General features: G+C 41.0%; 1 protein-coding gene across 6 annotated transcripts in view; it reads left to right on the top strand.

Annotated features, from left to right (window-relative positions):
- Window positions 1-21,840, top strand: part of TRIM2 (tripartite motif containing 2) — a 173,031-nt gene extending 151,191 nt beyond the window's left edge. For all 6 annotated transcript variants that reach the window (XM_075347754.1, XM_075347746.1, XM_075347769.1 and 3 more), the window contains 5 exons: window positions 7,207-7,374; window positions 10,797-10,965; window positions 13,583-13,653; window positions 17,811-17,951; window positions 19,237-21,840. In XM_075347754.1, the coding sequence (XP_075203869.1) occupies window positions 7,207-7,374; window positions 10,797-10,965; window positions 13,583-13,653; window positions 17,811-17,951; window positions 19,237-19,389 (702 nt within the window). In that variant the 3' untranslated portion in view covers window positions 19,390-21,840. The remainder of the gene's footprint in view (window positions 1-7,206; window positions 7,375-10,796; window positions 10,966-13,582; window positions 13,654-17,810; window positions 17,952-19,236) is intronic.
- Window positions 21,841-25,179: the final 3,339 nt, after the last annotated feature.

The raw sequence follows: 25,179 nt of genomic DNA, 5'->3' as shown, positions 1-25,179 counted from the left end.
GGAGGAAGGAGGCTGGGAGGAGAGAGGCTGATCCTGGGGAAGGCTGGGAACGGGAGGCTGATGCTGAGGGAGGCTGGAAGGAGGAGGCTGATGCTGGGGGAGGCTGGAAGGAGAGAGGCTGATGCTGGTGGAGGCTGATGCTTGGGGAGGCTGATGCTGGGGGAGACTGGGAGCGGAAGGCTGATGCTGAGGGAGGCTGGGAGGAAGGAGGCTGGGAGGAGAGAGGCTGATCCTGGGGAAGGCTGGGAAGGGGAGGCTGATGCTGAGGGAGGCTGGAAGGAGAGAGGCTGATGCTGGGGGAGGCTGGAAGGAGAGAGGCTGAGGCTGGGAGGAGAGAGGCTGATGCTGGGGAAGGCTGATGCTGAGGGAGGCTGTTAGGGGAAAGCTGATGCTGGGGAAGGCTGGGAGGAGAGAGGCTGATCCTGGGGAAGGCTGGGAGAGGGAGGCTGATGCTGGAGGAGGCTGGAAGGAGAGAGGCTGATGCTGGCGGAGGCTGATGCTGGGGGAGGCTGGAAGGAGAGAGGCTGATGCTGGTGGAGGCCGATGCTTGGGGAGGCTGGGAGAGGGAGGCTGGGAGGAGGGAGGCTGGGAGAGGTAGGCTGAGAGAAGAGAGGCTGATGCGCGCACACACACACACACACACACACACACACACACACACACACACACACACACACACACACACACACACACACACACACACACACACACACGCGCGCACTGCACAACACACCACAAACAACTGCCCTACACAGACACCCACACTCAGACAACGCTGCACACACACAACACCCAACACACAAACACCGCGGCACACACAAATATACGCACATACCGCACAACACACACATTGCACAAAACATACCTCCCCCCAAAACACACCACACACACACAAACCGCGCAACACACACACAACGCTACAGACACACAGCGCTCCACAAACAACGCAACACACGCAACACACATACAACACCGCTCTCACCCCCCCGTCACACCCAGACAACACCCAGAACATGTACAGCGCCTACACAAACACTTGGTAACTACACACAACATATATATATATAATATAATATATATATAAAAGCTGAGTGGAGGATACCGGGCACCGCCGATCCCTGTATGGCTGACAAAGCTGTGCTTTCAGGCAGGTGGAGACCTGGGTGCGTGTCCCAAAGCAAAGGCGATATAAGATCCACAATGAAGAGATGAAAGGTCGCACTCCAAAGGTCGAATAAAATATTTTTCTTTTTATTCCACGATCACATCAGGGGTACAGGTAGTGAGGGAGGATGAGGGTGTGCCACGTCGGACCGACGTGGCACACCCTCATCCTCCCTCACTACCTGTACCCCTGATGTGATCGTGGAATAAAAAGAAAAATATTTTATTCGACCTTTGGAGTGCGACCTTTCATCATATATATATATATATATATATATATATATATATATATATATATATATATATATATATATATATATATATATATATATATATATATATATATATATATATATATATATAATATATATATATATATTATATATATATATATATATAACAAAAATCATACATGAACTACACAATACGTAAATTCTAGAATACCCGATGCTTTAGTTCTGTCCTCAGTGGTGTACACAAGCCTAAAGCATTGACTGGAACATCATGTTCATTGTGCACACAGCCGCGCGCTCCAGGGATAGCTTCACATTCGTTAATCTTTGCACAGTGAGAAGGAGGTTACAAGGCTGAGCTGACAGGTGGGGGAAGAAAGCCATATGCTGGCCATACACATAATATGCATTTGCAGACCATTGGTAAATCCAGCTAAATTCAGATGAACTGGGTTTTCTAGTACTTTTTTATATTGCTGATCTATAATTAGGACCAATGGGGTTTGACGCTCAGCAACCCCCACCAGAACAGCTGATATCGGGTCCGATGGCCAGATGTGAGCAATATATTGAATGGCACACCAGAGGTCTGTAGATTGTGTAGTGTCCACTACTAATTGCTACCAATTAGTATAGAAAAGGATAGGAGTTGATCTGCAGTACCTGGCAGCAGCCAGTACAGCGAACAAAGTGTCTGCCTCTGGTGTCTGTCTTCCTCTTATTTTAAATTTTGAATCGATTCCATCCTAGCCACTGGTACAGATTAACCTCCCAATAATCTTCAGTAAAATGGCGTTGGTGGAGGCGCATATGCAGAATTAGACAAAAATGAGCCGAGAACTCAATGTGCGCATGCGCCGCCACTCACTCCATTTTTTTTTTTTTAAGCCCTCTGGGATCTGTGCAAATGTCTCCCGTGGTTAGGACATCGCCAGAGTGAAACTTAAAACAGGAGGAAGAGACCCACCAGATGCAGTGTAGGGACCGGGGCAGAGCCGAAGTCCTGCGCCCACAGTCCTGCGCCCCATCCCTCCCCCACAGTCCCTCCCCAATGCACTGAAAGGTTAGGACGGGCAAAATTAATGATTTAGGCCGGTTTCACATTTGCGTCGTTTTGACGAAAACTGAATCCAGCACAGATGCAGTACAGTTCATTTATTTACAGTGGAAGTGCGACACCATGTGGACACATGCGGTTGTGTATGAAGGACACAACCGCATGGTGTCGCGGTTCCACTGTAAATTAATGAACTGTACTGCATCTGTGCTGGATTCAGTTTCCGTCAACACAAAGCAAATGTGAAACCGGCCTAAGCAACAACCATGATGCTGATTTCTTCACTGAGGATGTCTAGTGAATCAACGCCATTATTGACACACCTTTTACTTGCATAATCCGGATGATGGGTTCCCTTTAAACCAAGAGCTCTGTGATATTAATCCTGCGTGAGAATGTGATCAGCTCGTTAGTTTTTCATTGTTTTCACCTCGTCCAGCTGCTGATTTATGGGCTGTATGCCGTACTGTGTTTGCTCATTTTTGTAGATGCTGCGCTGCAGTTATACCACAGGATATGGACTCATTTTAGATTCTGATCTCAGAGCATGGAGTGGAAATTTCCACTGTTTATTTGCCTGCTGACACTGGAAGAATGGATTAGATTTCAATGGCATTAATCGTAGTAGTTCAGTACTACCTCTGGATTGTTGCTTTAATTCTGAATATACAGTACAGACCAAAAGTTTGGACACATCCTTCTCATCTCTAGAACAACTGTTAAGAGGAGACTTTGTGCAGCAGGCCTTCATAGTAAAATAGCTGCTAGGACACCACTTCTAAGGACAGGCAACAAGCAGAAGAGACTTGTTTGGGCTAAAGAACAAAAGAAATGGACATTAGACTAGTGGAAATATGTGCTTTTGCCTGATAAGTCCAAATTTGAGATCTTTGGATCCAACCACCGTATCTTTGTAGAAAAGGTGAACGGAGGGACTCTACATGGCTGGTTCCCACCGTGAAGCATGGAGGAGGAGGTGTGATGGTGTGGGGGTGCTTTGCTGGTGACACTGTTGGGGATTTATTCAAAATTGAAGGCATACAGAACCAGCATGCCTACCACAGCATCTTGCAGCGGCGTGCTATTCCATCTGGTTTGCGTTTAGTTGGACCATCATTTATTTTTCAACAGGACAATGACCCCAAACACACCTGCAGGCTGTGTAAGATCTATTTGACTAAGAAGGAGAGTGATGGGGTGCTACGCCAGATGAACTGGTCTCCACAGTCACCAGACCTGAACCCAATCGAGATGGTTTGGGGTGAGCTGGACCGCAGAGTGAAGGCAAAAGGACCAACAAGTGCTAAACATCTCTGGGAACTCCTTCAAGACTGTTGGAAAACCCATTTCCGGTGACTACATCTTGAAGCTCATCAAGAGAATGCCAAGAGTGTGCAAAGTAGTAATGAAAGCAAAAGGTGGCTACTTTGAAGAACCTAGAATATAAGACATATTTTCAGTTGTTTCACACTTTTTTAAGTATTTCATTCCACATGTTTTAATTCATAGTTTTGATGCCTTCAATGTGAATCAACAATTTTCAGAGTCCTGAAAATAAAGAAAACTCTTTGAATGAGGTGTGTCCAAACTTTTGGTCTGTACTGTATCTCTAACCACATTTATACTTGAATGTTTATAATGAGTTATGTTTATTTGTGTGTATGTGAAGAAATGCTGTATAACTTTTAACTCTCTGTTTTGCCCATTCGGCAGTTCTATCCATGTTTTTAACAGATAGTACTTGTATCTTTTTCTAGTCTATAGCTGTTTACAGTGCTGGCCAAAAGTATTGGCACCCCTGCAATTCTGTCAGAGAATACTCAGTTTCTTCTTGAAAATGATTGCAATCACAAATTCTTTGGTATTATCTTCATTTTAATTTGTCTTCAATGAAAAAAAAAAAATAAACTGTCAAAGCCGAATTGGATATAATTCCACACCAAACATAAAAAAGGGGGTGGACAAAAGTATTGGCACTGTTTTGAAAAATCATGTGATGCTTCTCTAATTTGTGTAATTCACAGCACCTGTAACTTACCTGTGGCACCTAACAGGTGTTGGCAATAACTAAATCACACTTGCAGCCAGTTGACATGGATTAAAGTTGACTCAACCTCTGTCCTGTGTCCTTGTGTGTGCCACATTGAGCATGGAGAAAAGAAAGAAGACCAAAGAACTGTCTGAGGACTTGAGAATCCAAATTGTGAGGAAGCATGAGCAATCTGAAGGCTATAAGTCCATCTCCAAAGACCTGAAAGTTCCTGTGTCTACGGTGCGCAGTGTCATCAAGAAGTTTAAAGCCCATGGCACTGTGGCTAACCTCCCTAGATGTGGAAGGAAAAGAAAAATTTGACTAGAGATTTCAACGCAAGATTGTGCGGATGGTGAATAAAGAACCTCGACTAACATCCAAACAAGTTCAAGCTGCCCTGCAGTCCGAGGGTACGGCAATGTCAACCCGTACGATCCGTCGTCTGTCCGTTGGGTCTTCCTCAGAGGTCATGGGTCTTCCAGCAGGACAATGACCCAAAACACAATTTAAAAAAGCACTAGAAAATGGTTTGATAGAAAGCACTGGAGAATACTAAAGTGGCCAGCAATGAGTCCAGACCTGAATCCCATAGAACACCTGTGGAGAGATCTCAAAATGGCAGTTTGGAGAAGGCCCCCTTCAAATCTCAGGGACCTGGAGCAGTTTGCCAAAGAAGAATGGTCTAAAATTCTAGCAGAGCATTGTAATAAACTCATTGATGGTTACCGGAAGCGTTTTTTTCGCAGTTATTTTGGCTAAAGGTTGTGCAACCAAGTATTAGGTTAAGGGTGTCAATACTTTTGTCTGGCCCATTTTTGGAGTTTTGTGTGAAATGATCAATGACTTGATTTTTGTTTCATTCTCTTTTTGTGTGTTTCCATTGCAAGCAAAATAAATGAAGATAATAATACCAAAGAATTTGTGATTGCAACCATTTTCAAGAAGAAACTGAGTATTATCTGACAGAATTGCAAGGGTGCCAATACTTTTGGCCAGCACTGTACATATCTATGTATTTTAGCATAACAAGTGATCCACAAAAAAGATAGACATGTCTGATTTTGAGAAGTCTCTCAGATCAGACTTTCCTATGGGTCCCTAAAAAAATCGGACAACCCTTAGATGCCAGCAGTGTGTGCCCATTTTTTTACAGACTGATAGAAGTTTGAGAGTTCCATTTTTTCCATAGTAGAAAAACTGACTAACCTCCAATAAAAGTCTCTGATGTTTAGAAAAAAAGCTAATGAATGGGTTTAACACTTTTTTTTTTTTTTTTTTTTTTTTTTTTTTTTTTTTTAAAAAAAAGGGTTTCCAGGATTAAGTTTTCTATCGTTGCACTAGGTAATCATAATTAACTTGGCGTTACTCAGAATTACCCCAGGATTTGTTATGGCTGCAGCAGTAAAGTCATTGCTACAGTGCATGGGATTGCCTGCAGTGGTGAAGTAGCTGTTGCAGCCTGTCAACAACAAATTTAATAATAATCATTTTAACTCTATAGTGCCAACTTTTTTCCACAGCACTTTGTGGTTCAGAAAATGTAATAATGTAGTTAGTCGCCTTTGAACTGACTCTAACTTCTGAATGTCCTTTTTAAAATGTGGAGCCCAAAACTGGATCCCATATTCCAGATGTGGCCTTACAAGTGATTTATAGAGGGGTAACAATACATTGGGATCACGGGATCTAATCTCTCTTTATACACCCTAAAATCTTGTTTGCTTTAGCTGCTGCTGCTTGACATTGAGTGCTGCTGCTCAGCTTATTTGTAATGAGAATACCCAAGTCCTCCTGTTCTGTAGTCCTGAGTTTACTTCCATTTAATGTATATGCAGCTATAGTCTATGTGCGCACGTTGCCTTTTTTTTGTGACCACAAAGATGTAGCATTTTTGTGCGTTTTTGGCCGCAAAGAAACGACAACGCACCCACGGTAAAAACGCATCCAAAAAAACGCATGTTTTTTGCTGCGTTTTGGTTGCTGCGTTTTTTCCAATGCATTGCATGGGTGAAAAACGCTGGCAAAAACGCCGAAATAATTGACATGTTGCATCCTTGTGGTCACCACAAAAACGCACCTAAAACTAAACTGCACTGTGCAGACAGCAAAAATGGTAACTCATAGACTTTGCTGGGGAAGCAAAGTCAAGCAGTTTTTAGATAAAAAATGCAGCGAAAAAGGCTGTGTGCGCATATAGCCTTAGGATGACCCCATCCTAGGTGCAGTACTGTAAATTTATCAACATTAAATCTCATTTGCCAAGTATCTGCCCATTCTGACATCTTATCCAGATTGTTTTGTAATATTGTACTATCAAGGTCAGTTTTTAATATCCTACATAGTTTCGTGTCATCAGCAAAGACTGATACTTTACTATCAATCCCATCCATAAGGTCATTAATGAAGAGATTAAAAAGAATCGGTCCTAGCACAGATCCCTGCGCCACCCCACTGCTGACTATAATGTACCATTTATAACTACTTTGTTTCCTATCTTTTAGCCAATTCCTTACCCAGTTGCATATAGTTTCCCCTAGTCCTTCCTTCTGGAGCTTCATTATAAGACTGTTATGTGGTACACTTGAAGTCTTAATTTATGCCCTGAATCTGTACTTTATTATTTTTATTTATTTTTTTACACTTTAGAATCATTGTAAAATAGTTTTTGTTTGTTTGAAAAGCTCCAACAAATGTACTATTTTGCATTACTTGTATTGCAGATATTTTCCAATGACGGCCAGTTCAAAAGCCGCTTTGGCATACGAGGACGATCGCCAGGACAGCTCCAGAGACCCACAGGAGTGGCCGTGCACCCAAGTGGTGACATCATTATTGCAGACTATGACAATAAGTGGGTCAGCATATTTTCCAGTGATGGCAAGTTCAAGGTAAACTCTAGTATAGTATTAGAAACAACATATTTATTCCATTTGCTAAAGTTTGTGGGAGAATCACCACATCAAGTTATATACGGAAATATACATCGGAACTACAAATATATTGGTTGGAAGTTACGGTAAGACTCTGCTCACACCCACAATGTTGAGTTACAGTAGTAAAACCAGACAGACCCTTTTGTAATCAACTAGCTGTAGTACCCGGGCGTTGCCCGGGATAGTAACTGTCACTGTCTCTCTCCCAGTCTCTGACTTGGTGTCTGTCTCTTTCCTTGTCTGTCTGTGTCTGTCTCTATCTGTCTGTTTCTATCTCTCTGTCTCTGTATCAGTCTATCTGTCTCTATCTCTGTGTCTCTGTGTCTGTCTCTCTTTTCCTGTTTATCTCTTTCCCCGTCTGTCTCTTTCCCCGTCTGTCTCTTTCCCCGTCTGTCTCTTTCCCCGTCTGTCTCTTTCCCCGTCTGTCTCTTTCCCCGTCTGTCTCTTTCCCCGTCTGTCTCTTTCCCCGTCTGCCTCTTTCCCCGTCTGCCTCTTTCCCCGTCTGCCTCTTTCCCCGTCTGCCTCTTTCCCCGTCTGCCTCTTTCCCCGTCTGCCTCTTTCCCCGTCTGCCTCTTTCCCCGTCTGCCTCTTTCCCCGTCTGCCTCTTTCCCCGTCTGCCTCTTTCCCCGTCTGCCCACCGACATCATATTACCTCACACATAAGCGTCTTATACTGTGACTGTCCTTTGTTCCTATAGCAACCAATCACAGCTGCTATTAAAACCAGTAGTTCCAGGCTCCATTCACTTTAATGGAGGCATGTTTTTTGGAGAGAAACTGTGACGAGCGGGATTAAATTTTCCCGTCAAAACATAGTCTACGACGTTCCCTGGGTCACATGGGACGTCTGTGCAAAATTTCGTGATTTGTAAATGTGACGGTGCGGATTCGTTTAGCGGACATACATACATATACATACATACTCACACACACACACACACACACACACACACACATATATATATACACACACATACACACACGTACACATACTCACACTCCACTTTATATATTAGATTGGTGAACCTTCTGCTTCAGTTTGCATCCATTCTGTAACAGATCTATATTCCATACAAACTCTTATGCGGGCGTCACACGGTACGATATGTCGGGCGATATGTCGGCGGGGTCACGTCGTAAGTGACACACATCCGGCATAGTTTGATATATTGTAGCGTGTGACAGCTACGAGCGACGGTGAACGAGCAAAAATACTCACCTTATCGTTGCTCGTTGACACGTTGCTCATTTTAAAAAAGTCATTTGTTCTTCAGTGCGCCGGTTGTTCATCGTTCCCGGGGCAGCACAGATCGCTCCGTATCACACCCCGGGAACGCTTAACACAGCGTCCCGCCGGCAATGCGGGATGTTTATGTCCCGCTCATCTCCGCCCCTCCTCTGCTATTGGCCGGCCGCTGTGTGACGTCGCTGTGACACCGAACGTCCCTCCCCATTCAGGAAGAGGATGTTTGCCGCCCACAGCAAGGTCGTCCGGGAGGTAAGTGCGTGTGACAGGGGGTTAACGACTTTGTGCGCCACGGGCAACTAATTGCCCATGACGCACAAACGATGGGGGCGGGTACGATCGCACGATAGATCGTCCCGTGTGACGCCCGCATTAGAACTGAATAGAGAACGAAGGACACTAAAATGATGTGGATGCTGATTATAACCCCATAACCTGCTTTACCTTTACCTAGACAGGGAATCCAGGGTGCAAGCTTTTTAAATGCAATCACCCAATCTTCTTCATCTTATTACACTTTTTTTTTTTTTTTTTTTATCGCCAACATTTTTATATTATATAAAAGACATATATACATATACACAGTGTGTCCACCCGTAGCCTGTCCACCACCATTAACTTGAGAACGGCAGCAGCTATAGGCATAGAAGTGATGTCTAGGTATAGTAAAGTAGCCACGCGCTACACAATGAAACCACCTATAGCGCCACCTGGTGGAAAACGGAGTTAGCATTTTTATCTCAAAGACGGAACGAGATAGAGGGAAAAAAAGTGAATTACAAAGTTTTAGGCCATCATCAATTCAATTCGAATCGACATTTTGCATACAGAAATGCTATGATTAGAACGTGTAACACTCACAAGGCTGCGGATGTGAAGCGATACCTCATGGAGAGCTTCCTACAAGTCATTGGGTATGGTGGCTGCGTGGAGTGGCCTCCACGCTCACCTGACCTGACACCATAGGACTTCTTTCTTTGAGGTTACATCAAACATCAGGTGTATGCGACCCCTCCACCAACATTGCAGGACCTACAACGATTTATCACAGATGTTTGTGCAAACTTGTCACCTACCATATTGCACAACGTGCAGCAAGATACAGTATGCTGTCCAGAGTCCAGATGTGCATTGCAGCTGACGGTGGCCACTTTGAGCATCAAAGTTAAATGAGCGCCATATGCATGACCATCATGTTTTGGGAGTGGTCATGGGTTTAATATCATAGCATTTCTGTATGCAAGGTGCATTCTTCTCCTTGTTGTCTTTCTGCTGATGGCAATGTGCTTCTCCTTGTCTCCTTTCTGCTGATGGCCATGTCTGTTCTCCTCCTTGACTTTTGCCTGCTAATGCACTTGGAAGTATAGTGAGCGACCTCGGAGAACTCCTCTCTGAGGCCGCTTGCTACACTTGTGAGTTTATTAGTGTTGCTAATGGCATCAGCAGAACAAAAGTTGAGGAGAATGTGCCCGGCCACTGTGCACGCTTAGCTGGGGACAAGCACTGTCTGTATACAAAACATGTGCACACACACCGGCAGCATTTAGACCGTTTTCACACTGGGAAGCGAGCACGGTCATCAGAAGTTGGGGAAAGCCCCCTACATGAAAATGAAGACATGCAGCAAACTCTCTTGGTTTATATAGGGGCTAAGTCCAATATAACACTGTATAACCCATTTAAAATGCATTTTGTGGATGAGGGACTCCCTTCAACATATCTGGCTGTCATGCTCTGTTCGAATTTGGTGTTAATGTTGAGTCCATGGGACCCCTAATATGGATCAATTGTGTCCCTATATCATGGCCTCTGTGTTGTGTGTGACTTCAGGGAAAGGATCAATCAGTCAAGCAGGAGGACTCTGTCCTGGGTGAGGAATAGAGCTGGAGTGACAGAGGCTTCAGGTCTGCAGCCTCATTTGTATATAGATTTTTAAATGCTGATTTCTCAGTAATGAAGGAACGGACTGGCCATGTAAAAATATTGGACTTGACCGAAAAGCTAAATGCACTTATAAATAGTTTTAGGGGTGAAATACTGCTGACAGATTCCTTTTTAAAAGAACTGCTCTTTTATAAAGAAGCGGGAACAGTTGTTTCTTTATACTAATGGTTGTGTTTTAACTTAACAGACAAAAATTGGATCAGGAAAATTGATGGGTCCCAAAGGTGTATCAGTGGATCGCAATGGACACATCATTGTAGTCGACAACAAGGCGTGTTGCGTGTTCATCTTCCAGCCCAATGGTAAAATAGTGACCCGGTTTGGAAGTCGAGGAAATGGGGACAAGCAGTTTGCAGGTACAGTTGATGTACTATGTATGCAAGAAGTTTGTATGTTCTCCCCATGTTTGTGTGGGTTTCCTCCGGGTTCTCCTGTTTTATTCCTACACTCCAAAGACATACTGATAGGGAATTTAGATTGTGAGCCCCAATGGGGACAGATATCTGTAAAGCGCTGTGGAATATGATGGCGCTAATATAGGCAAAGAATAATAAATAATTACTTTGTATATACTTTATATCTAGGTCTGCACACTTGACTATCACATCCATTTTGCATTAGTGTTGCAAACTTATAATGTTGAGGCATTTTGCTACAATATGTCCTCATCTGATGGCGGCAGTCCAACCCCCAGGTCCTCCGGCGATCCAGTACGCAAAATCTCGCAACAAAACCTATTAACTCGTGCTGGAGATTATTTTCTTGGGGAAAAAAAATAATACATAATACAACACTGTTTGTGTGTATATGTGCCTGTGTATATGTGCCTGTGTATATGTGCCTGTGTATATGTGCCTGTGTATATGTGCCTGTGTATATGTGCCTGTGTATATGTGCCTGTGTGTATGTGTATATGTATGTGTGTGTGTATATATATATATATATATATAGATAGAGATAGAGATAGAGATAGAGATAGAGATAGATAGATAGATAGATGTGTGTATATGTATATATAATGTGTATATATATTCTAATGAGAGAGATGCAGTGCAGACCAAAAGTTTGGACACACATCATTCAAAGAGTTTTCTAGTTTTCTTTATTTTCAGGACTCTGAAAATTGTAGATTCACGTTGAAGGCATCAAAACTATGAATTAAAACATGTGGAATGTGAAATACTTAAAGTGTGAAACAACTGAAAATATGTCTTATATTCTAGGTTCTTCAAAGTAGCCACCTTTTGCTTTGATTACTGCTTTGCACACTCTTGGTATTCTCTTGATGAGCTTCAAGAGGTAGTCACCGGAAATGGTTTTCCAACAGTCTTGAAGGAGTTCCCAGAGATGCTTAGCACTTGTTGGCCGTTTTGCCTTCACTCTGCGGTCCAGCTCACCCCAAACCATCTCGATTGGGTTCAGGTCTGGTGACTGTGGAGGCCAGGTCATCTGGCGTAGCACCCCATCACTCTCCTCCTTAGTCATATAGCCCTTACACAGCCTGGAAGTGTATTTGGAGTCATTGTCCTGTTCAAAAATAAATGATGGTCCAAAGAAACGCAAACCGGATGGAATAGCATGCCGCTGCAAGATTCTGTGGTAGACATGCTGGTTCAGGATGCCTTCAATTTTGAATAAATCCCCAACAGTGTCACCAGCAAAGCCCCCCCCCCCCACACCATCACACCACCTCCATGCTTCACGGTGGGAACCAAGCATGTAGAGTCCATCCATTCACCTTTTCTGCGTCGCAGAAAGACACGGTGGTTGGATCCAAAGAGCTCAAATTTGGATTCATCAGACCAAATCACAGATTTCCACTTGTCTAATGTCCATTCCTTGTGTTCTTTAGCCCAAACAAGTCTCTTCTGCTTGTTGCCTGTTCTTTAGCAGTGGTTTCCTAGCAGCTATTTTACCATGAAGGCCTGCTGCACAAAGTCTCCTCTTAACAGTTGTTCTAGAGAGGTGTCTGCTGCTAGAACTCTGTGTGGCAGTGACCTGGTCTCTAATCTGAGCTGCTGTTAACCTGCGATTTCTGAGGCTGGTGACTCGAATAAACTTATCCTCTGCAGCAGAAGTGACTCTTGGTCTTCCTTTCCTGGGGTGGTCCTCGTGTGAGCCAGTTTCTTTGTAGCGTTTGGTTTTTGCCACTGCACTTGGGGACACTTTCAAAGTTTTCCCAATTTTTCGGACTGACTGACCTTCATTTCTTAAAGTAATGATGGCCTCTCGTTTTTCTTTAAGTAGCTGCTTTTTTCTTGCCGTAATACAAATTCTAACAGCCTATTCAGTAGGGCTATCAGCTGTATAACCACCAGACTTCTGCACAACACAACTGATGGTCCCAACCCCATTTATAAGGCAAGAAATCCCACTTATTAAACCTGACAGGGCGCACCAGTGAAGTGAAAACCATTTCCGCTGACTACCTCTTGAAGCTCAAGAGTGTGCAAAGCCGTAATCAAAGCAAAAGATGGCTACTTTGAAGAACCTAGAATATAAGACATATTTTCAGTTGTTTCACACTTTTTTGTTATGTTAAGTATCTTATTCCACATGTGTTAATTCATAGTTTTGAGATGTCTTCAATGTGAATCTACAATTTTCAGAGATATATATATATTTTATCTCTATTATATATATATTTTATCTCTATTATATAAAATTTTGTGGAGTTTTTTCTTTTACCAAGAAAATAATCTCCAGGACAAGATTACAAAAGAAAAATTAGATGTGTGTGTATATATCTATTTAATAATATATATATTTTGTTATTTATATATCTATTTTCTTTCTCTCTTTATGCAGACTGTTGTTTTGTGTGTGTACTAATTTCCAAATATGTTGCATGTACTTGAATATTGATAGATCACTCGCATCATATAGGGCTGCTACTCTAATTGTATACAGTATGTGCGGGATTCAGCCACTACTTGCAATATGTCAAGACTGTCTCATTCTCTGTGTTCCCAGGACCCCACTTTGCTGCTGTCAATAGTAATAATGAAATCATTGTGACGGACTTCCATAACCATTCGGTTAAGGTAATGTATCTATTCTTTACCAAATACTATTATTTATGACAAAATTACACAGTAACCATTGAGTTTCCATGCTCACATAGCAAATTATCTTTTATCGGGATCTTGCACACTCAGTGATATAGCTATGTACAATTAATGCTGCAGATTTTAAAGTCTACAACATACTCCTTTTCACCTAGGATTCTGTTTGGAATAATCTTTGATTTTGCTCTTCAGGATTACGTGACTTATCTACATGCTGGCCAGTCTGAGCTGCAGATTTAAGCCGCGTGTTATATAAAACATTAATTTCTCGGTCAATTTATGTGAGGACATAGGAACAATGGGTTAATATGCTGCCACCTGGAGGCTGACACTAAAATTACATCTTTTAGATAAAAAAAAACAAAAAACAAAAAAAACCCTGACTCCATCAAGGTAGTCAATCCACTATACTGATGAGAGAGCGCGCAGGCTGATCTGCACAGGCTATACTCTGTCACTCCTTGGGGAAAAACAGAATGGCCTCGTTCACGCGATTACCCATCCTATGAAAAATTTGGGCCACAGACCACAAATTCTTAAAAACAAAAGAGAATAAAAGGTTTTCCTTGATTTAGGCAGGTTGGGAACTAAAACTGGTCTGGCACTCATACCCATGGCTGCCTCCGAATGACACTAAGCTAAACTGAATAGCTTCTTGTTGGCTGTCCAGGTATATCCTGGTAGGAAGGAGTCCGTTTTTTCGAAGATGTATTCTTAGTCTTAGCCTCCAGGTGACAGTATATTAAACCATGGTTTCTGTGCCCTCCAATGAAGGGATTTTTCAGTGAATAATGAAATATTTTTTTCCTACGGCCAATCTGTGTCTTGAGAACATTAACAGGTGGTGAAGTAGTATGTTTGTGCTAACCACTCTAAAAAACCTAAATGATTGCCCATTTGAATTCTGTAAACTTGTTTGGCTAAGACAAAAAAAATTACAAGTACACCTCTGTAACCATTTATATTGTGAATATTGCATGTAAATAGTCTTAATTAAAATATGTTTTTTTTTTACAGCTACATATCATTTATTTTGTAGTCTGTATCCATGTAGACACATAAAAGCTGTGTACAAAAAAATGTGAAGATTGAGAATTTTGATGCAATCTTTTTTTGAAAAATTTTAATTGGTGGAAAATAAAACATGGGCCCCGATTTTATTAAAGTGTTATTGCCAGACTACTGACTTAAAAGACTGATAAATTGCACAATTCTTGTGCAACTTAAGTTTTACCAAAATGGGCACAGTTTGGGTGTTAAGGGAGTGTAAAGCCACAGCAGTGTCTAATTCATGATGAGCAGTGGTATACCCTGTGCCAGAGAGTTTACGCCAGTCTGTGACTGGAGTAAGATTTGTGAGGAGGTGCACGGAGGCACACGCTGCTTTTCAGATGCTCCAGATTCATTAAGAGGAATGTGCTTCCTGAATGAGGGACCTCGGACTCCAACACACCACAAAATCAAGACTGGCATGAAGAACACCGGTCTTGATAAATAAATAAAAATATATGCGTGTGTATGCATATGTGTATATATATATATATATATATATATATATATATATATATATATATATATATATATATATATATATATATATATATATATATATATATATATATATATATATATATATAATTATATTATATTATATTATATTATATTATATTATATTATATTATATTATATTATATTATATTATATTATATTATATTAATATTTATTTTGGGATTCTTTCGAGAAGCCTGGAATCTTAATGACAAAATTATTTATGTACAGTGTGTACTGTCAGGAGAATAGTTCTCAACATAGAAATATTTTATACTTTTGGTAGAGGCTATGCTAGGCTGAATGGTTTTTGGAAGTCATTGGTTAATGGTTTTGTCTCCCTATGGCAGTACAAGCACAGTGGATGGGATTTATAGATATCCCATGCCCACTGTGCTTATTTTTCCCACAGCGTAAGCTGACATGCCGTGTGGCTTCCTGAACCGCAGCATGTCAGTTTATTGCTGCAGAGCCGCAAGCGTTCACCGCAGGGAGAATAGAGGGGAAAGTCCGCAGCACCCCGAGCCCTGATCGTGGCCCAGACAGCTGCAATCTCCTGCAGTCAACAGTCACTGCCCTGCTGAAGAGGACATGTTGCGTCCAGGACACAGCATGTCCTGATCATGGGCACTATCCTAAGTCTCGGTTGTCTGTCTAATGTGGATTTTGCTTCTGCATTTTTACATTGAAATGTAAAAATCAGCAACAAAATTTGACACACTTTCAGATCTTAAAGTCCACACAGGTCAATTTCCATGCAGAAAATTTTCTGCTGGCTGTGGATGAGATTTATAAAATGTAATCCATGTGTTTGTTTGAGGTAGAGTGAATTATGCAGAAACACTGCATCCAGCCTTTTATCGGTAGTATTAGATATAATCGCCGATCTGCCGGAAGGTTTAGAGCAAGGACGCATAAAACACTTGGGCCCCAATTCATCAAAGTTTTTATGCCCAAAAAGTAGCGTAAAAGCTTTGAAAAGTCACAAAATGAGTGGCGCTGGGACAGGGCGCAGTGGAAGCGTGATGCCATAGCTTGTCTAACATCACGATGAGCTGTGACGTTCTCTATACCAGAAATCTCGCACGTAAGTGTGCATGCTGCTCGTCATACACCCCAGATTCATGAAGTGGATGCACCTTTTCCATGAATAGGGCACGTCTGACTTCATTATGCTCCCTCCTCATGACTAGTGAGAATATTTTGATAAATTGAGGCCTTGGGCATCTTACGATTGCCGTACTCCTCGCCATAAATCTTTCTCTAGTTCCTGCTGGAATAAGATTTGTGGCATAGCAAACCGCGATCCTCATCAATAATTTCACAAAGTGGTGAGTGTTGAAGGTGGGAAAATGGTATGAGAACACCAAAAGTCATTAAATATGAGGACCGCTTCAAGGTGCTCCAAAATTGTGACTTTTCAAAGCTTTGATGAATCAGGCTTTGGCTTTTAGGTGCTTCTATTGTACTTTCTACAAATCTACGACAATTATCACTAAACCATTTGGCTGAGATCCCTTATAGCACACTAAAACAAAAAAAAAATATTAAATATTCATAGTTGAAATCACCTGGGGGTGCAGACTCGTGAGCATTAACATTCTCATAATCTAATGTTCACTTTTAGGGTGCGTTCACACTAAGGGGTACTTTGCACACTATGACATCGCAGCTGCGATGTCGGTGGGGTCAAATCAAAAGTGACGCACATCCGGCGTCGCAGGCGATATCATAGTGTGTAAATTGTTTTTGATACGATTTTGACGCTTTTGCACTTGTTAATCTTATCATCGGTGTAGCGTCAGTCATTTCCATAAGTTCGGAAGGACCGATGTTACGATGTTGTTCCTCGTTCCTGCGGCAGCACACATCGCTGTGTGTGAAGCCGCAGGAGCGAGGAACATCTTCTACCTGCGGCTCACGCCGGCTATGCGGAAGGAAGGTGGTGGGCGGGATGTTTACGTCCCGCTCATCTTCGCCCCTCCGCTTCTATTGGCCGCCTGCCGTGTGACGCCACACGACCCTCCCCCTTAGTAAGTAGGCGGTTGGCAGGTAAGTCCGTGTGAAGCTGCCGTAGCGATAACGTTCGCTACGGCAGCTATAACACAATATCGTATGTGCGACGGGGGCGGGGACTATATATGTATATAAGTATGTGTATGTTACATACACACATACATACATACATACATACATACATACATACATACATACATACATACATACATACACACTATATAGTCCCCGCCCTCGTCGCACATACTAACTATATATATATATATATATATATATATATATATATATATATATATATTAATATAATATAATATAATATATAATATTTTTAACTAAGGCCAAACACAGCTGAGAAAAAAATTGCAGATCTACTCTGCTTCATTGAATAACATGGGTTTGAGTGCAATCCCTTTTATTCTAACTTTGCACTTGTCCAAGTTATACACTAGTGTGAGCGACTCCTTAAGAACGTGTATCAAGTCAAGTTTTATCAGTATGGATTATGGCTTCATGGATATACGGTATATATACTTCTTTTTTTTTTTTTTTTTTTTATATTTCATCTGCAGGTATTTAACCAAGACGGTGAGTTTATCCTGAAGTTCGGCTCAAATGGAGAAGGCAATGGTCAGTTTAATGCACCAACTGGAGTGGCTGTGGATTCCAATGGAAATATAATAGTAGCTGACTGGGGAAATAGCCGAATACAAGTAAGAGATCAAGTTATATTGTATGTGTTTTGGTAAGATACCAGAATAGGAATAGAAACATTTATTTTTCTGTGGGAATCTATAATGAACGGAGGCTTTGGGGTACAATTTCCAGTAATGGCTTCACAGCAGGATGGATGTAGAAGGCTGAATCATTTTGGCAATTTCTCAGAGTCCAGTAATATACAGCAGTTTTTTCCTTTTGACATTGCATGTAGTATTTGGTGTAGTATTTGGTGTATGGGGCACCTTGAAACTTGCATTTAATTGCTTAGATTTAATAGAATTGGTCCTGCTATGTTACATTGCCCTTGTAGCTGTTAGAAAGGTCAGAGTTTCATTATAATCACAACTTAAATAGAGCCTGTCAGCAGGTTTTTGTTGTGTAATTTGAGAGCTGTGGGGGCTGAGATCCTGAGTCTAGTGATGTATCCCTTACTGGGCTTTGTGCTGTTTAAATATAATCTGTGTTTTAGCAGAAGGAAATTATCATGACCGGACTAATGTCATTTGCCTTCTTGTCAACTGTTCCATAGAACCCCACCCCTCACCACTGATAGGCAGCATTCTGTCAATATACAGTGGATGCCAGAAAGCTGCCAATAAGTGGTGTGGGCGGGGATATACAGAGCTCAGCATTCTGAGCTACATCTGCAGCAGAGAAAACTGAGATTTTTACCACAACTGTTGACCAAATAAACTAAGTGTTACATAGCAGGAATTGGGGGCTTTGCTCCTACATACAGTTGTACTCAAAGGTTTACATACCCTGGCAGATTTGTTTTTCTTTCTTGGCCTTTTTTTTGTGCATGTTATCAGGCCAAAATAATCAGGTATGGGAACTTTTCATCAGGGTCATTTGGATGTTTTTGGTTGTCATGATTTAAAAAGAGAAAACACAGTAGTTTGACAATAAATGGCTTCACCCAACCACTAACCATGAGTGGAAAAAAAGATTTTGTGTTATCCTTCATATTCTATGAACAAAGGCCAAGAAAGCAAAATATATGCCGGGGTATGTAAACTTTTGAGCACAACTGTAATGTGTTTTCAGATGCAGTAACAAAACCCTTGTGGTGGTAAAATGATACAAAAGAGAAAATCCTTTAATGTATCAGTATAGGGTCTGAGGAATGAAGTGCCTCTGAAGCCAAAATCTAAATGAATCATTCCTCCTGATTAATGACGGTCAGCTTTTCATGATGTATATGTTGTAGAACATGCTTATATACACTGATTTTTGAGAAGTTACTTTACCCACCAGTTATTTGTTTTTCACTTTTAGGTATTTGATGGCAGTGGATCATTTTTGTCTTACATCAACACTTCTGCTGACCCACTGTATGGTCCACAAGGACTGGCTCTGACTTCGGATGGCCACGTTGTTGTAGCAGACTCTGGAAATCACTGTTTTAAAGTTTACCGGTACTTACAGTAACTGGACGGCCATCGTTTTGTGGGAACTACTGGACTCAATGTGAACCAATGGAACTTCTAGCAAGATGGATGGAAGTAATTTCCAAATGACTTTCCTTATTTAATCTCCATGTGATCATGTTTACGTTTTCGCGATGGCTCGTGTCTGTGTCAGATTGCGTCATCGCTACATACTGGGAACTGCACTTCCCGTGTACAATAGGATGCCATCAGCGTGTTACTGGAAACATAGAACACACATTTCTAAACGCTCATTTTGTGCACTTAGGTATGTGACCTCTTAGGGAATGAACTCATGGACCTGGTGCTCCTTAGCGGAGCGCCATCATTCTGTCACCAGTTGTTGTCATACATCAGCACTAAACTCCAGACGTCTTTTAGCTCTGTGTATCCTGGTAGGTATTGTATTTAAGCATAGGAAAATAAAACTTAGTCTTAACATTTATGTAACATATTAAATGTACACCTGTATTTAAAAACTTTACAAACTGTTGACACATTTGTAATAATGACCTAAGTCTTCTCTCCACGGCCATTTTCATTTTATGTGCACTTTTATTTATCCTGTGGTACATTGATAAAGCATCATGAACTATATACCGCTTCATTTCATGAATCTTTTTCCATCTTTTTAATATAAAATGGTAAATTTACAACTTCAGATAAATGTTGACGAATGTGAATCCCATGGAGGGTAAAATGTAGTGATTAGCAACGGATCTATACCTTATTGACCGATGTCCATAGATGCCAAAAAATGATATAAACTATGGAAACATTGCACTCCCAGTGTATGAGACTTCCTCACATAGACTCTTTGGGGTCTCCTATTCCTGCTATTGGAAAGGGGAATGGTAAAGCGAAACCTTGTATGGGATTAATAGCCATAAGAGTGTTGGCCTCTGCTAATGGATCAAATAATATTAAAAGAGAAAAAGGTAACAAAGGCTTAAAATTGTATATAATATTGATTTTATAAACATTAGCTTATTTTTTCTTTTCTTTTTTTCTTTAGCAAAAAGTATTTGATAGACTGGTGGGATTCAGAGTGGGGTTAACACTGTGCTGGTATGGCTTATTTGTAAGAATGGCATGAGTGCTTAGATTTTAAGAATGCAAAAGTTTAAGTTGCTGCCAAATGAACACATGCTGCATTTCAATAGGAAATTTAAAAATTTGTTCTAGAAAACTTTGGAGTACCTATAACTAGTCTGGGGCTGCCTTTCTTATGTAAAAGGGTATTATAAAGTTGTCTCTTGAGCAGCTCAGAGCTGTGCAGTCTTCTTACTACTTAGTTTCTGGCTGGGTGGAAACTTAATTGAGTGACAGTTCTGGTAAGTAGCAGAGCTGTCGTATTAGTATAACTATTAAAGCTCAGCACAAGTTCTACCATAATGCATTCAACTATTTTTTCAGCGTCTAAACTTTTGTAACTATATTTCCATTTGAACAAGCACATAGCTTTGGCCATAGAGAGCTGTGTTTAGGAGACCTGCTATGGGAGAAACTGATGTTATGGCCTGGTTATTTTGCAAGATTTAACACTAGAACTACTGAGGTAGTCATTTTGACTACTTTGTACCATGTATTTCTATATAGGTGTCACGAGTCCAGTAGTTCTAGTGTTAAAACAGAAACTTGTCAACGGGGGAGGGTGGTAAGCAGCTAACTGCTGTATATAAATCAATGGGCTGTAGAGAGGTGGCTAGGATATTCGCAGTTAATTCCTCTCCTGAAATGTAAGGCACTAGTGACCTGGCCAATCTTCATGGAAACCAGCTGTATACTATGATAGATAAAAGCTCCCACAACAGGAGACTAAGAGCAGATAGAAAATTTGGGTCAATTGTAAACCTACTTATTTTCATGCTTTCTAACTTACTAAAGCAATTTATCAACCTAAAAATACCCATTTAAGAAAAGAGTGGGCAGATTGAGACTGGGGATTCTTTTAAATTTCACCGATTTAACAAAAGTGGTCTTAAATTTTCTAATATCAGCATAAATGACCAGATTTCTAGCTAAATGTTAAGTCCAAGCCCCTCAGATTACTAAGCGGTTACCGAACATTTAACATCATTAGACCGGTTACCATTCTGCAACGTCTTAGTAAAGTATGTGACAGCGCTGGGTTAGTACAAAATGCAAGATCTCCTAATAACACAAAAGATCCAGCCCTTTCTTAAGGAGTAGAACTGTGGGCGGTTGTGGGATCCCACTGTGTATGCTGAGATCCCATAACCCAAAAATTGCAACCAAACTTTTGCTACAAAGTCAGATGCTTTATGCTGGTATCCGGGATCTTTGAGACCATGTTTGTTAATAAGTGCACAGTGTGTATGATGTGAGGATTTACAAGTCAGACAGACTGACACATCGTGACCACAGACTTTTGGATTTAGACCTGACAGCCCCTTTTAAGATTTCTAAATGCTACACACATCTCTGCTTGCGTTGTATGACCAGGACTTTTTTTTTTGTTCTTTTTAAATGGTTATTGCCATTTTGAGAAGCTATGACCTATCCATAGAATAGGTGATAACTTGCTGATCGAAGAAGATCCGCCTGCTGAGACACCCCCTCCCTCCCACCCCACCAATACATAAGGGGCTGTGCATGCAAGTTCATCTGTCTGCTTTTTCTGGCTATCTTCTAACTTTTGCTCCATTCAGACTAGGCTCTGCAGAACCCAATTCTTAAGTGGTATTGGAGTTCCAGTGGTTGGACCTTTATCAATCAGTAAATTGTCACCTATCCTAAAGATTGAGTTATTGCCATCTTGAGAAACTTTTTTTGTGATCAAAATGGAAAAAACAAAGTGTGTGAACACTTCCATAAAACAAGCCGATTAGTTCACCAATTTTTTTTTTTTTATATTGTATTTGCACCATATTAAATGCATTTATGTCCTTGCCGGTCACCTACATTTGTTGGGAGGTTCACCGGATTAGAGAAAATGGAGTCAGTAATAAAAAGAATTGAGGACTAGAAAAAAGGTGACAACAACCGCTTAAAGCATTTTTAGGTTTGCTATACTTAATCATCTCATCACGGGTAAATATATATATATATATATATATATATATATATATATATATATATATATATATATATATATCTCTAGAAAACCCTTGATTTCCTCACGAGACAATGGTTTATTGTGCAAGTAATTACATCATGTTGGTACCGCTGACATGTTACCTTTTATACACTGCCAAAATAATGCTGTAATAAACTATCCACTATCATTCTCCTATATGGACCCTGCACCTCCATCGACATTTATTCTGTAGGGCTGAAAGTTTGGTCCAGTAGAAAAATGAGTGATTTGGGGGTTACACTCCTGTTATTGAGGCCTAAAAATTAATATATCCATCTTCCTATCCATATAGATCCATAAAATGATTTAGAAATCAATCTAATACAGGTCAAGATTTTACCCCAATGCCATCATTTTGTCCTGATGACTAAAACACTGCATGAAATATTTCCAATATGCTTTATAATTCCAAAGACATACGTTGGTTTTTACCATATATTGTGAGGCTCTCATCCCTTTTTTTTGTTTTTTAAATTTTGATGTATATTATTTATGGTATATACAATACAAAATTTGTGCCTGACTATTGTTTTGCAAGTATATTATAAATGCACTTTAGTATCTTCTATGTTAAAATGTATCAAATAGTTAAAATTCATAAGAGAAAATTACTTAATCTATTTAACAGATTATTGCAATGGTTGATAAACCTTTTATTGCCAAGATTTGTTGTATTATAGACCATATTTTAGTTGTGCAAAATTTTGATGTCATGCTTGATTTTATATTTTAAAGGGAATTTCTCAGCACAGAATTACTATTCAAACCAAGTACAGGCACTCGGTGGAACATTGCGTGGCCAACCCTTTAAGTGCACCTTCCCACCCAGCGTTGGACTGGCTACCAGAGGAATTTCCAGTAATGCCAGGCCTGGATTCAGTTACCTTCATTGCACTCCGGAGCTCTCACCTGCAGCCTGGACTGATCTCAGAGTTTGCAGGACTGAACCGCGAGCACCGAGTGATTGATTCCCCGGCGATTGCGGTTCAGTTCATGACAGCTGCAGACAGGCCAGGCTGATCTCCGGTGCTCTCACCTGAACTCCGGAGATTAGCCCGGCCTGTCCGCAGCTGTCATGAACTGAACCGCAAACACCGGGGAATCAATCACTCGGCGCTCGCGGTTCAGTCCTGCAAACTCTGAGATCAGTCCAGGCTGCAGGTGAGAGCTCCGGAGTGCAATTCAGGTAACTGGATCCAGGCTTGGCATTACTGGAGAGTCTACCGGTAGCCAGTCCGACGCTGTTCCCACCTACTGATTTTCCGTCTATCTGCACCCTCCCATTTCTTTAAATGACCGCACTGACTTTATAGAGAAGGGTGGAGATAGCTGGAAGATAAGTAGTTGGATAGGTGCACTTTAATGTTTGGCCATACAAAGTGTGCACTTGTACATTTTGTCAGCACAGAATGACTGTTCCAACAGAGTCCCTTTTAAAGTGATCAGCTCCATAAGATTAAATACATACTACAAGCTTTGATCATTCATTGATCTGTCATTTTTTTACTTTAGGGTCATCATATGAATGAAAACACCTCAAGCCAAACCATGTTCAACCTTTCTTAAAGGCGTTGTTTCACTTTTAGTCTTCAGGAGCGCACTGCTTACTGCCTCCCTACTACCTTCTTGCTGAGTTGTGGTGCGCTCCTGATTCAGCTCTGGCCGGCAGTATGGATAAACTTCTGGCTTGAACGGTGTGCCTTCAGATGCTGCTAAAATCAAAGGAGGACAGAAGCTTTGAAGCTGCCCAGATCTATCAATCTGGCCAGTTTAAGAGCAGCACTTGCAAGGTACATTGCAAACCACTTGCTAGCAGGGACTCCTTTTTGAGATGTTAACATCCGCAACAAATTCTAAATTATTGAATTAAAAATCACTCTTCTTGGAAATTGAGATGATTTTTAACCCTTTCCTGACCAGAAAATTTTCAGGTCTTTTTTTTCCTCCCTTTCTTCCAAAAACCATATCTTTTATTTTTTCCATTGACATAGCCCAAAAAAATTTCTTTTACTTTATTTTTTTAATTCTTGGGGGACTTGAACCTGCAATTGTCTGATTGCTTGATATATATAATATTTTGCAATACCATCATGGCAGACACAGGGGGCATTAAATCGGTGCCAGATTGGCATGGCAATCTATCAGTACTGTGCATTCATTCGCATTGCAGGGTCGGTGGATGGGTGTGTGTGGCATGGACCTCACCCTTTAAATATCGCTATCATAGATTGACAGTGGCATTTAAAGGATTAACAGAACTTTAGCGGAACTGTGCTCTGCTCATCACTGTTAGAGAAAACACAAACAAAAGAATACAGCAGTACTCTGTAAGCTCTAAGATATATGCAAACATAGAATACATGAAATTTACACTACATAAATGCTATATGGAATATACTTTAGAAAAATCAAGGTAGTTGGCGCACAAATTGGCTAATTCATGTGAGTCAATCATCCATGGAATGGTGACCTTTCTTTGATGGAACCCTATCCTATTTCATGCACTGTTTGAGGCAGATATTGGCTGTGTAACACAGCCAGCATCTGTACATCATTGGAGGAACAGTGCTTCCAATGTCGAGAGAAATTGCAAAGTTGTTGGTTTTTGCAATTTTATCAATCAGATGAGACTCCTTTAAGAAAATCCTTGTGTAAACCACTGTCCGGTCAGATTTGCACTAGGCAGGCAGA

This window comes from Anomaloglossus baeobatrachus, chromosome 1 (genome assembly GCF_048569485.1).
Source record: "Anomaloglossus baeobatrachus isolate aAnoBae1 chromosome 1, aAnoBae1.hap1, whole genome shotgun sequence".
Lineage (NCBI taxonomy): Eukaryota > Metazoa > Chordata > Amphibia > Anura > Aromobatidae > Anomaloglossus > Anomaloglossus baeobatrachus.
Note: the sequence above shows the minus strand (reverse complement) of the source record. Positions and strands in the feature narration are given on the sequence as shown.